Source organism: Eptatretus burgeri, chromosome 11 (genome assembly GCF_056783735.1).
Source record: "Eptatretus burgeri isolate ZD-2024b chromosome 11, Ebu_testis_v1, whole genome shotgun sequence".
Classification (NCBI taxonomy): domain Eukaryota; kingdom Metazoa; phylum Chordata; class Myxini; order Myxiniformes; family Myxinidae; genus Eptatretus; species Eptatretus burgeri.
The window spans coordinates 75,468,541-75,481,780 of record NC_140971.1 but is presented as its reverse complement, the minus strand read 5'-3'; the positions used below and the strand labels follow the sequence as shown (position 1 = coordinate 75,481,780).

The 13,240-nt window shown below is 44.8% G+C and overlaps 1 protein-coding gene across 1 annotated transcript in view; it reads left to right on the top strand.

The window, feature by feature from the left end:
• Positions 1 to 13,240, top strand: part of LOC147017407 (arf-GAP with SH3 domain, ANK repeat and PH domain-containing protein 2-like) — a 105,285-nt gene that overhangs the window by 34,261 nt on the left and 57,784 nt on the right. The window contains exons 2-6 of the mRNA XM_085847038.1: positions 7,966 to 8,038; positions 8,530 to 8,675; positions 8,792 to 8,866; positions 9,752 to 9,801; positions 10,629 to 10,758. Coding sequence (XP_085703164.1) covers positions 7,966 to 8,038; positions 8,530 to 8,675; positions 8,792 to 8,866; positions 9,752 to 9,801; positions 10,629 to 10,758 — 474 coding nt within the window. The remainder of the gene's footprint in view (positions 1 to 7,965; positions 8,039 to 8,529; positions 8,676 to 8,791; positions 8,867 to 9,751; positions 9,802 to 10,628; positions 10,759 to 13,240) is intronic.

The window sequence follows — 13,240 nt, the reverse complement described above, 5'->3', positions numbered from 1 at the left end:
TTCCCTTGCAAGTAATCTTCAACAAAGGACGAGGCCATTCGGCATATCGAGCTTACGCAATGATTGCCAACCTATGGTTGTTTCTGCTCTGTCCTTTTTAAAAGTTGAGCGCCAAGCAAGGAAACAGCATGTACTATTTTTATTAGTCTTTGGTATGACTCAGCCGGGTTCATGTTCAAACCGCCACCCTCCTGAACTCAGACCAGGTCCGCTCTAACCATTACCCCCACCGAGTCTTGTTTTCATTCATCTGGATGTTCACAGATTAATGTACCAAAAGGAATGAATGCCGGCAATGCTTAAAAACGCACGACTGAATTGTGGATTGGTAAAAGCTAACAATAAAGTGCAAACATTTGGCTCTGCAAATATGCAATAAATTTGAAAACATTTAATATGAACAACTTCCTTGACGTGAGACACGGCCAAATCAAATCTGTGGCAGAAAATTCAGTACGATTGACTCAAGAATTCCAAACGATTTAACTCGAGCAACTGATATAAAATAATCTCGCGATTGACCGATTGAGAATGCCATTCAACTGGTTCCTGAAAATAACATGAAGGATCTTTTCTGATTGCTTCTTTATCTCATAGTAATTGTGAGATTACTTCTTTATCTCAGAGTAATCGTGAGATTAATCGGAAAAACATCAATATAATCATGCACCATGACGTCATTCGAGCCTTCATGGCCAAACTCGACCTCTGGGAATGTCGAATTCAGGATGGAAATACAGCCAGTTTTGCTAACTTGGATTCTGCTCTCATTCACAGTTACCTTAATTCTAAGTTCAAGAAACAAATAATTACTCATCTGACTGAATTGAAAGCAGAATTCATCAGATACTTTCCGGATATAGATGATAAGTGCAAAGCCTGGAAATTCATTAGGAACCCATTTCAATTTGAAGGAGCTGATATTTCAGACGAAGTGTAAGAGGAGTTTCTTGAGTTAGAGTTCAACTCTTCGGCTGAAGAAGACTTCAAAAAACTGGATCTGGAGATGTTCTGGGTCACATACCTTCCTGTTTACCCTTTGATCTCACATCAAGCTCTTCGGATTCTGACAATGTTTGGATAAACATATCTTTGTGAAGCTGCATTTTCCATGCTCGTTGCTGTCAAGACCAAGTACAGAAACAAGCTTAACGTTGAAGGGGACTTGCTTTATCCTCTCTCTGGCATTCAACCACACATTCAAGATCTGGTAGCTAAGAAGCAATGTCAAGTATCTCAATAAATGTCTTATTAAATATGCTGTGTGTATGAGTGTTGCTTCTACATAATTCTTTTTTCAATAAAAAGACTAAAAACATGCATTTTTTTTTCAGTTTTTCCTTTCAATTCAGGAGGGATTTTTTTTATCATTTGGTTGAAGATATGAGGGGGAGGGGGGCGTGGAGGCAAAGACCAACTACGAGAGGGGGTGTGGTGGTAAAAAGGTTAAGAGCCAATGATTTAAACTGTCATCAATCTGAGCTCCTACCCCTGTACTTTAACTTTTAAAACAATGACATGTTGATATTGTCGCGAATTCGTGCCCGCCGGCATGCGAGCGGCCACGTAACTCGAATCGCGGCACGTCGCCCACCGGACGGACAATTCTGTCGTGACCCTCTCGGACTAACGCCAGGAACTAGTCACGGGTGGGCCTTTCGGCCTCACCACGATCGTGCCAATCGGCCGCGCGCGTGGGATAGGGTTGTTCGCCAAATTCGACCTACCTAAGTACCCACACGGAGGGTAGACCGGGCGATCGCACCTCGCCGCAGGTCGACTCCGGACACGGGCCACTTTAAGCGACCCGTTCCGTACTATCGGGATAACCGAGCAGTGTTATCGTCAACCTCGACGGTTCCGATTAATTATCGGGCCTATTTAGCCCACTACCAACCCTTTACGTGAAGTAAGAGGGAGATTCAATTAAAGAAAAGACGAAGCGAAATGGGAAAAACAGTTCAACATAAGACACATTTATTCTGCGGCACACGGATAGCACACATATACAATTACAACAATTATGCACCAAAAGCAATTGCAACAAAAGAAACACAATGCAGAGATACTACCGACTACGTGAGCACACGGCAACACTTACAAAGTTTTACTTTATAGACGGCGCCGACAACACATATACTCAAAAGCAAAAGAAAAGGGCCACCCTCAACGACAAGGGGGGCAGACGGGGTCTGTAGGCGCGAGACAGGGTGGAGCCTACCCGTCTTGTGATGAGCCGCAAATGTGGCGGCGGTGCCCCGACCCCGCGCTCCTCCGCGGGTTTCGTTGGCACTGCTTGGAATGGGGTGGGAACGGGGCCCCCTTTCCGCACTATCTCAGCGCAGGGGGAAAAAAGGGGGGAATTGTTGATGCTCTGGGGAAAGAGGATAGCTGGCTTGCTTGGGTCCCACGACGAGCGACTCCACTGCGACCTCGACCGCGCTCCCGGCTTCCCCTCTCTGCAGCTCCCCGACAGGCTCCGAACCCCGACAGACTGACTCTCCTCCAGACCCGTCTTGACTGCTGCTGCCACACTCCGCCGCCGCCACACCTCTCCAACTCGCCCGAGCCCAAAAACTTGACTGAATTCGCCCCGCGCTCGGCACTTTATAGTACAGCAGGAGAACCCGTATGCAAATTTCCGGATCAGGATGAGCTCGGGGGCGGAGCCACGCTCCTCCATTGGATGGAGGAAAAGTGGGCGTGAACCTCCCCTGATCCTCGAATTTGCATTTATCGATTCTACTCCGACGCGCCTGGAGGCGGGGCCAAATCGCCCCGCGCTTGCTGATAGGACGGATCAGAAGTGGGCGTGTATCATTCCTGATCCGACTTCTCCTCGGAAAGGCCGCTTTTTGCACCCGCGGCTCGGCGCGCGTCCCGCACGAGGCCAGGACAGCCTGACGCTCGTTGCCCACAAGCGGTGCGGGAATGGCCGCAGAAGGAGAGGCGAAGGTGGTGGAGGGTCTAAAGTGGCGGTCCCTGGCCACGGTGACGTTTGGAATGACGGTGATGCGATGGTTGCGGGATGGTGTGCTGTGAAGATAAAGATCGTGGCTGTTGGCGGCGTTGTTGTTGTTGTGAAGCGGCGTTGCGGTTGGTGGTTGTTGTGTGATGGCGGTTGAGACGTGGTTGGTTCAAAATAAAGATAGAACAGAAAAACGGCTATCTTAAAGGGTCGCAGCCCGAATGAATCACATTTATTCCCTCTAAACTACGGGTTTGGGGCTAACTGCACATGCACTTCCAGAGATATCTCACCTACGGGACCTGAATGGTGGTTTGCGAATTTCCTCAACCACAACAATATATATATATATATATATATATATATATATATATATATATATATATATATATATATATATATATATATATATATATATATATTGTTGCGGACCCGAGGTTGGGGTGCGAAGACCACGAGGGGGGAAGCCATCTTGAGTTCCCACCAGACTCTCCGGAATCGCAGGCCGTCGCACACGGATAACTCCGTGACGCAGTGGGTTGATAATCGACTGTGAACGCCAATAACTCAACCATGTGACCTGGGGTCCTCCGTCTAAACCGGTTACCTAATTACTGGGGGACATGCCCTCGGTATGCCTTGTCCGAACCGGTCGCCTTGCTGGGAGAGATGCAGCCGAGTGACACTGCCAAGGACATACCGGCTAGAAGAACGGATCGTTGGGAATAAAGTCCCGGCTGGGCTAGGATATGGACCATGCTGGATCAATGAAAGAAAAGATAAAAATGAGCTGGGAACATTTCTACACGATCATTTATTACAGGCAGGTGAGGAAAAATATGTGGCACAATGAATAGATTTATTGTTGTGTGTAAGCAGGGACAGTGAGGCATTCGTGAGGTGTTACAGCAAGGCAAGCAACTTACAAAATCAGACACAGAGCAGACTTGTACTGATACATCTTCTTGCTTCGGCTGTATGTCTTGCGGCCCGAGCGATCCGGGCCGTGTGGCTGCATTCAGGCGGAGGTGCGAGAAGATCTCTGCCCACCGCGAGAGATATTGGTGGTCACGGTGGCGGGCAAAGAGCGATGGCAAGACGCAGTTGTGAGCCAGCGCACAGACCCGAACAAAGATGTGTGCCATGCGTGTCCCATCCGGTGCGATTGTAATTATCATGGGGCTGTGCATGGGTATGCCATCGCAGTGATGATGCTTTTGTTGGCCTCCGCGAGGACATTCATATGTACATATGTGGTGGCCTCGCTGATGGTGGAAAGGAAGAATGATATAATCAGACCAAACTATGAGTCCCACACAACGCACTTCGTCCCGTTGACCCATTAGACATGAGGGATAGGTCTAACTGCACATATACTGATGAAATAACTGTCTGGGGATCACTATGTTGGGTGCCATTGCTTTAGAGGCATGCAGTTTCCTTAACCACAACAATATATATAAATGTGTGTCTATATGTATATATATATATATATATATATATATATATATATATATATATATATATATATATATATATATGTATATGTATATGTATATGTATATGTATATATATATATTACTAAAACTCTCATCTTGTATATATGTATGTTCCCGAAATACAGCCAAAACGATAGCACAAAAATTTTTGGCCCACCTTGCTCTCCATTCTCCTGTGGTGTGCAGTATCAAGTTTCGTTCAAATCGGGCAACGAAAAAATTATTAAAAAATCAATTCCCGATTCAGTCAAGTACTCTTCGGGAGAATTTCATCAATGCAAACAACCTCAGCAGTATAGTTCGCTGGAGCTATCTTCTTTTTTTTCTTGAAATGATTTATTTTTAAATCTCAAACATTTAGTTTCGACAAAGAACAATTTATTTTTAAGCATAAAATAAACATCGCCATTTTGATCTAATACTTCTGTGTTCATTAATAAATAAAATTGTGTTTAGAAGATTACGCCCAAGAATTTATTCGACTTTCTTTTCTCCGTTTTATTTTATTTTTTTTTTCCACATTGACGTGCAACATCATGTTTCGTTCAAATCAAGCAACAGAAAAAATTATTAAAAAATCAATTCTCGATTCAGTCAAGTACTCTTCGGGATTATTTGATCAATGCAAACAACCTCAGTGGTATAGCTCGCTGGAGATCTTTTTTTTTTTTTTTTCTTGAAATGATTTTTTTTTATCAACCGCTGTCACAATGGGAACCCAATGGGTTCACGGGTCGTCGAGTATAAATAAATATATATTCTTCTTCTTCTCTTTATAAAGGGTGAGTGAAGCACTAAGCTTCTGCCCTGCCTTGACCACAATACTCTTCCATTTCCCCCAGTCCTCAGCCATCTCTTTTCATTTTTCACTCTCCAACACCCCCACCTTATTGATATCCTTCTTCACACAATCTTCCCACCTCAACTAAGGTCTATTTATTTTCCTTCTACCTTCCCCCTTCAACCTATCCACTCTCTTTGCCATTCTCTCTTCCTCCATCCGCACCATGTGTCCAGGCCACTTCAGCCGGCTTTTAAAATCAATATACCTGTTAAAGTCATCTGCACATCAATCACCTCCCTCAGTTCATCCATCCTCCTCCTGTCCACCCTCTTCACTCCGACAGTCCTCCTGACAGTTGTTCTTGCAGATCTGCAACCTCTGTTGTCTTTGTCTGTGCCACAGTTTCAAAACCGTAAAGGTAGTTCGGCATCACAAGTATTCCTTCTGAACATATACTACACCCATAAAGTCACTCCCCTTACACACGAGATAAAAGACTGCTACCCATTGGCTTGAAGACAATTTTTCAATGAGGGAGAGGGAACATGTTTTCTTAATTTGTATTTAAAATGGCACAACTTCTGTTTAATTTGTGGAGGAGTGTGCAATGGCCAACTTTGTAACTGTTGAGACAGATGTGCTGCATACAACATTTTTGGTGAAAAACTGGCAGTTAATACACCCATCTTCGAAAATTGCTCCACATTACTTTATGATTATAAAAGCCTCACACATGCACAGTTTGCAAATATTAGCTCGAGGCTCACTTGACTGTGCCTTTATGGTTTTAAGGGTTGTGGAGTAGCGGCTGAAACCCGAATCCTATCCAGGTTCTTCCTAATGACTCCATCTTTGCTCTTTACTTATTCGAGTACCCTGTGACGACTCAAATGCAGTGTTTGGTCTTCTGTTTGATTTGATTTCTTTCATCCGCACAAATTGGCTTTTGACTGGTCATTTTAATTGCTCCTCTTGATTTCCATAATTGTGGACTTTTGTGGTGTAATTATTATTTTTTTACTTCACTCCCACAGCACAAAAGTAAAAATATTTCACCATATGTTTGTTGTCTGCAATAAATTTATTCAAAAACTGTTCTTTCCAGATTGGCAGCAACGTGGCTTTTTGTTTGTGAACTTGATTTTTTTTTCTTTGCACGAGCAAGGCTCATGAAAAGACAATGTAGATTTACAGTGGGACAAACTCCACATAGTGGGAATGAACACACGCACACGCACACGCACACGCACACACACACACGTGCAGCCTTTGGCTGCTGGTTGCATGTTCTGCTGATGCAGTGCTCCTATTACCAGTACACTGGTGCTCATTTCGCCAATCTTGGAAGAATGACAGGCTGAGTCAACCCCACTTGGTGTTAATTCAGTGGCCGACAGGGCTCGAACTCAGGACCCTAGGATCCCAATCCACCACCCTAACTGCTAAGTCAATGCCAGGCTTAGGGAATGAGCATACAGGAATGAGGAGATGTATCGATAATAATCGGGATAATATAGAACGTGTGTCTGGATGGCAGATGACAAGAGATAACAGTACACTGCTAGCCCTGGAGGGAAGAGCAATAACCTCTGGAAGGTGGTTTCTACGACAGGAAAAGTGAGCCATAAAAGAGTTGAGGTGTGCATTCAGCCTGGATTTTGGAAATTTTTACCAGGAGGGGGTTACTGGAAAAACGCTTATATGCTGTAGGTGCTGATTAGGACCGATAAAACAGAGACTGCAATATTTGAGAATAGATGGTACAAAAGGACCCACTGACTTGTCTGAGATGTGGAAGCAACAGACCTTGTGCCTTTGTCTCATCATGGGAGATCCCACAGAATCCAGGAGAGACAGATGTGATGCTGGGGTATTGACGTAAAAGTTTTTGTTTGTTTGATTTTATCCCCCGCCGCCATTGGCGGAAGGGGATATTGTTGTCACCCAGGTCGTCCGGCTGTCCGTCCGTCTGTCCGAGCGTCATCATTTATAGCTGTGAGTGCGACAACTCATAAACTGTTCGCCATATCGATTTGAAATTTGAGTCACGCATGTACCACCTGAAAAGGAAGAACCCTATTGATTTTGGGCGTGGCCGGATCCAAGATGGCCGGCTGGGGCGGCCATCTTGAAAAAATGTTTTTGTAATAAATGGAAAACCACATATCTGATTTCAATTATTTTTGGTTACTACGTTCCTCACCCCTGAGGAACTTTTTTGAGATGATGACCAAATGGTGTCTTGTTTCCAATTCACCTCCCTCATTATCTGGAATATGTATGACCTTTTTCATTCAATGGCAGGGGATTTGTTAGATTATTCCATTCCCTAAGCCTGGCATTAATTAATGTTGCAGTTTGCTCCATAGTCATGTTGTCTTATGACATATGAATGACAATTGACAAGGCCCCATCTCTGATGGTATATTTTTTTTATTATTATTTTTGTTTGTTTGTTTCTTTACTCTTTCAAACATGTTGTATGGACATGAAATTTTGACAGGAAATATTTTCTGAAGGCTGTAGTATCAATGGAGACTTTTTTTTTTAAAATCAGAAGTCATTGAGATAAATATTTGAAGGCATATATTGTTGCTTAAATGTGGAATTCCCATGCTTTATATAAATGCGTTGACTAAGGAAATGCAACGGTGCATCGCCATTCCATGGTAATCAGTTGAAGCCAGCAGATATCTTCCCTTTATTGGTTTCAGAACTTGGATGCTGACCGTGTAGCTCTGCAGAAAGTGAGGAAATCCATTAAGTCGATTCACACTTCTGGACTTGGTAAGTGCAATCTTGCATCCTTTACTCACTTGTTAGTTCACACAGTCGAAAACATGTTTTCCATAACGTTACACCAATGAGTAATTTGCTGCTGGAATGGGTAGTATACGTAATGTTCAAAGTGACATTGAACTGAGAGCACCATTTGGCTTTATCTACCCACACTGCATCACAATGTTGCCAACACAGTTTGATCCTTGGGGAAAGTATCAACAATTTGCATGAAAGAATAGAGACTTTTTCAACTTTATATTTGCATCAAATCAAAGCTCAAGGGTAAGTGTCCTACAGAAATGGAGATGGAATTGGCCAATATAGAATATGTGTAAACAGGTTTTTGTTCATGCATCTCGGTACAACTCGTTGAGTTATCTTTGGCCTTTTACATGTTATCACACCTGTTTCCTTTCTTTTTGTCACAATTTGCGGTGTTGGGATGGAGATGCTACCTGCTAACAGCTTGCTTTTTTTTCTTTTTCTTTTGTTATTAGCCCATGCCGATGACGAGGACACGTACTGGCAGGCATTGGAGAAGGTTGCAAACAATGTTATGAGTCGAGATGATCCGAACCTTGGCGAGGCTTTTCTCAGGTTTTCTTCATTCACAAAAGAGCTTGCTGCTCTTTTCAAGAACCTGGTGAGATACCCCATTTTCCGATTAACGTCTCCATGTGCATGTCTCCTCAGCTGAAACACAGCATCATGTGGGGTTCTGTTTGTAAATGGCTGTTATATAGCTTGTTGCATCCACAGGTGCAGAATCTGAACAACATTGTGGTATTCCCATTGGACTCTCTGCTCAAGGGAGATCTCAAAGGGACCAAAGGGGTACGTTTTGCACTTTTGTGATTGGGCAAAACACTCCTGCTTTTGTAACCTTTGTTCCATAAAACCAAACCTACATTGCCCTCCATGCTAGCCACTGATGCTTTAGTTTAGATAGTTTATCCTCTGCGTCTTATCTTAATGCTCGATGTTAGACCAGCCAGAGTTCCGTTTCACATGTAGCATGACTCTTTTAACCAGTTTCTCATTGAAGAGACTGTCCCATTGTTCTGTATCCTTGAGTTTGGCGAATATTCAGCTCCATTTGGCATAGTGAGCTTCCCGCAGGGTGAGATGCATTGCCTGTGTTCGGATTGAATTAATGACTGTGTCAGGGATGCTTGGCAGGGCTTCTTTTGAGTTTTGGAGCTGAAAGGGCCACAGCGGGTGGAGTGGTGGGGAGGGGTGAGGAGAGGGTGTGGTTTAACAAATTTACAGGACACCTGACTCTTTAGACTTTGCCATTATTTTAACATCATGCTATAGTTTTCTGAATTTCGGTTTTTTTCTTTACTTGACCATCCAGTTATTCATCACACTTTTGAGCTCCGTTCTAACTCTCCAGCTTTCACCTTTAGAGGTGTGCTTGCGAGGTATGAGTATTGTCAAGTTACCAAGAACCTGTTGGGTTAAGACGAATGTTGCTTGTGATAATATTGACATAAATGCTTCATTTTGTTCCATCTCCAAAGTGACGGCTATTCATAATGCAGCCAACACTGTTGCTGGCAAAATCACTGCCTTGTCTTCGCAGTGTGCAGATGCTGTTTTGAGGGTGTGGGGTGTTAATTACAACTTTCAAAATTGGGGGCAATGGAGAGTGAGGGTTGCTATTTATTGAGGTGTCAGTTTGTCTGTATAATGTAAGTGGATGTTTCTGATCTGCAGGACCTCAAGAAACCCTTTGACAAGGCCTGGAAAGACTACGAAGCTAAGTTGTGAGTTCCACCTGTGACTTTGTGCAATTTAATTAGTGATTCAACCCCAACACAGCTGTGAAGGTCGAATTGCCCTGCTGGGAAAAACTTAATGATTTCCTGGTTGGCTGCAGAGATTCGCTTGTTTGATTGCGATTGCTTCATTCCTGTATTCCAGGATTAGGCTACCGCAAGGAAATGAGATAATTTGCACGATGTTAATTGCACTTGCGAGTAATGGTGCCTTGACCAATCAGAGCAGATAAAATTGCTCGTGCATAGAACGTCCTATTCTTTGACTCTACTTCATAGAATTTTATCTTTCGAAAGGCTTGATTGCCGTTCGATTAGCATGTTAAATAAGAAGAGGATTAACGTGTTGAATAAATTCACTTTTTCCCATCCCCCTCATCCTGCCTTATTTATTTATTGTTTTATTCTTCCTCTCCTTGCTAGGCATTGTATAAAACTGCAGTTGGGTAATATTTCATATTTCAGCTGCCCTCTGCCAAGACCTATAAGGTTCTGTTCTTGCGTATGGCATCTTGGATGCTGGGTAGCTATCATTTCTTGGAAGCGTGGCTGTACCAGATGCTGTGCCCCTCTACCAGTACACTGGTACTCATTTCGCTAACCTCGGAAGGATGACAGGCTGAGTCAACTCCCTGGTGTCTTAATTCAGCAGCCAACAGGGCTTGAACTCAGGACCCTAGGATCCTAAACCAGCCACCAGAGCTGCTAAGCGAACACCAGACTTACCTATAAGGTGATGGATTGTAATGACTGAGTGGCTCAAAACCCGTCAGTACCCATCCCTTGAGGCTCTTTATTTGGCCCCGTTTCCACAGCCAGAAGATCGAGAAAGAGAAGAAAGAACACGCGAGACAACATGGAATGATACGTTCTGAAGTGACAGGTGCTGAGATTGCTGAGGATTTGGAAAAAGAGCGCAGACTTTTCCAGTTACACATGTGTGAGGTGTGTATGCTTTACACCACTTTGGTCCAAGCATATTCCCCTCAAGCTGAACGGTCGCTGAACAGACAAGTTTCATATTTTGAAAAAGATTGATGCTCAGACACTGTAATCTTTACCAATAAGCTTCAAATAGCCATTAATTAATGTTGCAGTTTGCTCCATAGTCATGTTGTCTTCTTTAACTCTTTACACATCTGTGGTAACATTTACCTGTTCATCATGAACTTGTGTTCACATTTAATACAAGGATCATTGCAGGTTTTGGTATGCATAGACAAATATGCAAATTGTATATATTGTTGCGAATTCGCGCCCGCCGGCATGCGATCGGCCGCTCGACTCGAATGGCGGCCGCCTCGCCCACCGGAACGGACAATTCAGTCGTGACCCTCTCGGAACAACGCCGGGAGCTAGTCACGGGTGGGGGTTTAACCTCACCACGATCGTGCCAATTGCCCACCCGTGCAGGATAGGGTTGCTCGCCAAATTCGATCTACCCAAGTACCTGCGCGAATGGTCGACCGGGCGATCGTACCACGCCACAGGCCGACTCCGGACACGAACCGCTTAAGCGGTCCGTTCCATGCTACAGTGATAACCGAGCGGTGTTATCGTCAGCCTTGACGGTTCCGATTAAATACCGGGATGTTGCATCCACTACGAACCCCTTACGTGAATGGAGGGTCAATAAAAAAGGAAAAGAGACGAAGCAGAGCGGGAACAGTTCAACAAGCAAGCATTTTTATTCACACACACACACAGACAATGTGCACGTATCCACAGCCATACAGTCAAATGCACATAAAAAGCAAAGAAAGAGTTCAAACCGAATACGCATACACACGGCAACACTTAAACAGTTCTATTTGATGGACGGCGCCAACACACATTTACACAAAAGCAAAGGAAAAACAAAGGAAGTCGCGACTTCCCTTTTTGTGGCTGGTGAGTCCCTCTCCCACGACCGTCAGCGTGGTCGCGCCTGGCCCCGACCCCTCTCGCGGCCGGTGAACCCTCTCCGGCACTCCCCGTCCGGACGCGCAGGTCCACCTCACAACTGGCGCTGCCGCGTCTCCCGTCCGTGCCTTCGTGACAGGGCCGCTCGCCAAGCCGCGGGCGCAGGACCTCTTCCCTCGACAAGACAAGCAGACAGGAAGCCTCGAAAACTAGACTCTCGAACCAACTCGACCAACCGAAGACCAACTCTCGACCAACCACCGACCAACCACCCCAAGGTCCGTCCTGTCCGCCTTTTGTAGCGCGGGGCTCCGCCCTTCGCTCCGCCCCGTTTTCGGCTCCACCTTCCTTCGAGAAGGTTCCCGAAAAGGGGCGTGCCCTCTCGTTCCCCCCTCCCGCGCCGTGCGGGGGGCGAGGAAAGTCAGTCTTGGCTTGGGGCCAGGGAATTATTCCCCCAAAAAGAGGCCCCCACCTTTTCTCACCTTTGACCCCCGGCTCGGATTGCACCTCCCCCACACCGAGTGCGGAGAACTCAAACGGGAGAAATAGGCGGGAAAACCCACGCGTCCTCGCAGTTCCTTCCTTGGCACCTTTGTTTGCCGTTCGGAAGCGGACGTAGTGGCAAAGATGTGGTAGCGTAGATGGTGGAGGTGGCGTGGTTGTAGTGTGGTTGGCACTGTGATGGGGATGGCGTGGTTGTTGAGATTCTGTTTGTTTGAAATAAAAGATAGAACAGAAAAATGGCTAACTGGAGGATCGCAGCCTGAATGGATCACATAAATTCCCTCTATACAATGGGTATGGGCTAACTACACATGTACCTATTGAGATATCTCACCTGAGGGCCCTTTATGGTGTAATGCGAATTTCCACAGCCATAACAATATAATATTAAAAAGGCTCTTCTGGTTGAACAGTTGCATGGGCTCCACCCATTCGTCATGAGCTTAGCAGAGCTACAGACCCTGACATCCCCATGGGATTGTACTGCAGCAAATACCAGGAAGATAATTTAATTCTCAATTTTATACACCGGTCCACCTTTGAGAGTAGTTCTGTGAAGCTCATGCCGAATGGGTGGAGCATATTGCAACTGTTTAGCCAGCAGAGCCTTTTTAAAAATTTAATTTGTTCCTGGCTGTCCCAGAACTGTTTTGTGTATTTTACAGGTTAATGTGTGGCTGGCATTTCCTGTTGGTCAGGATGCATGTACTGATAGCTGTTGTCACACTTGCTTCCTGGTACCCACTGCAGTCATGGCATCTGATATTGATATGTTGATATTGATATCTGTATATCTGTGTATATAGATATATAGAATAATTAACCTCCGCCATCTTCGAAGATGGATGGAGGTTACTGTTTTCACCCCTTTCTGTTTGTGTGTTTGTTTGTGTGTTTGTTTGTGTGTTTGTTTGTGTGTTTGTGTTTGTTTGTTTGTGAACAGTATTACGGAAAAACTCCTCGACGGATTTTGACGAAACTTAGTGGGGGGGGGGGTGAGGTATGGTCCAAGGATCATGCC